The following is a 1713-nucleotide window of genomic DNA, read 5'->3' on the forward strand; positions in this document are numbered from 1 at the left end:
CGTTTCCCCCTCTCATTCCCCCTGCTCCGGCGTTTCCCCCTCTCATTCCCCCTGCTCTGTTGGTCCCTGTTGATTGGAGCCCTTGGGTTTTAGGTTGTCCAAGTGATCAGGTATGAAAGCTCTGAATGTTGCTATTGGAGCTGTGCTGGTCTTTGCATTTGATTTTTGTTTTACATATTCCAAATCAGCCTCTCGTTGGTTTTTGAGGGTTGAATTGTTTAGTTTTTTACCCGGGACCCTGGAAGTATTTCTCAGTTGGAATATTCTACCTGGATTGGTACTGTATTCAAACATAACTTGTTGAAACACACAGGCTATATATATAATTTATAATAAAAACATTAGTATATATCTGTACATGTAAAGACATATATAAACATATGTATATACGTAGCTATAGATACAGCAACAGATACATTAACATGAAAAGCATATGCATTAACAACAAATACTTTTAAAATGTAACTCACTGTTTTGCATCATGGAGGCCACGCCAGTCTCCCAGCTGGTTTGACTTCTGAAATCTGTGTGGAGAGAAATTCCTTCATTTTATTGTCATTTTATTTTATTGTCATATTTATTGTCTGGGTATTGTCTGTCATTAGTTTCGACAGGACGGCTGAAGACATGAAAGGGGAGAGAGGGGGGGAATGACATGCGACAAAGGGCCGCAGGTCGGGGTCAAACCAGGGCCCAGTGCATCTAGGAGTAAACCCCTGCATATGGGCACCCAGTCCACCAACTGAGCTGTCTAGGTGCATGAAAGTAATTTTATTTCTATGGATAAATCTGCCTCATAATGCAGAGTACATGGAAAGACAGCACGCCAAACAGCGTGAATCAGGTGTAGGAAGAGAAGTCGTTACAGGTCAGTTCTTGTCTAATTAACTTATTTGTTACAGCAGTGAGAGAGAAAAGACACAAAAAGCACTTTTCTCTTTTAACCCTTGTGATGCCTTCAGTCAAACATGAAAAAACAATTTTTATTGTCCCTAATGTTTTTATTGCTTTTTACATATTTTACCTTTTTTGTCTTTTTTGTTTTCATAGCTTTTTCGGATGTTTGCATCCCTTTTTTGGGACATTTTGTTGCTTTTGCCGGCGTCTTTGAGGCTTTGCTCTCATGTTTTTGAAGTTTTTTTGTGGTTTTTGTCTATCAGATGAGAAAAAAATGTTGAGGAGAAATGAAACCCACAGAAACAGTACCTGCCTGGGCAGAATGGCTGAATACCAAGCCATCCTGTGATGGGTTCATATGCTATCGTATGTTAATATCCATAAAGTTATGAACTAGAGTCTCACTCTGGGAATACATTTGTATCCATAAATGTTTAACTATCCTTTATTATATTATGTTGTGAGCGGATGATCAGGCATAAACATCTGTTGTCATGAATGCATGTCGAAAGCACATTTATTTATTAAGTTATCATATTTATTTATCTATTTATTACTGAGGCTGGTAACTTATTAGAGATGTGAAATGTCTTATGTGTTATCTTTTATTTGTGAGTCATATAGTGCTGGGACCTTTTCACTTCTTTCTCTCATGAAACTGCCTTTATTTAAAATGTTGGCTTTCATTTTTTATTGTAGTGTTTGTTGGGATTGTTGTTGCGTTATTTGGATTCTCAGGGAGCACCGACGTAATTCCGTTGTAATACTGTCAGAAAGAGGTGCAATGATAATGTCTTATTCATTATACTCACCCCC

At 37.9% G+C, this 1713-nt stretch overlaps 1 protein-coding gene across 3 annotated transcripts in view; it reads right to left on the reverse strand.

The window, feature by feature from the left end:
- LOC117948756 (paired box protein Pax-6-like) overlaps positions 1 to 1713 on the reverse strand; it is a 25528-nt gene that overhangs the window by 16380 nt on the left and 7435 nt on the right. For all 3 annotated transcript variants that reach the window (XM_034878600.1, XM_034878599.1, XM_034878598.1), the window contains exon 2: positions 471 to 524. In XM_034878600.1, coding sequence (XP_034734491.1) covers positions 471 to 524 — 54 coding nt within the window. The remainder of the gene's footprint in view (positions 1 to 470; positions 525 to 1713) is intronic.

Source organism: Etheostoma cragini, chromosome 8, assembly GCF_013103735.1.
Source record: "Etheostoma cragini isolate CJK2018 chromosome 8, CSU_Ecrag_1.0, whole genome shotgun sequence".
Taxonomy (NCBI): Eukaryota; Metazoa; Chordata; class Actinopteri; order Perciformes; family Percidae; genus Etheostoma; species Etheostoma cragini.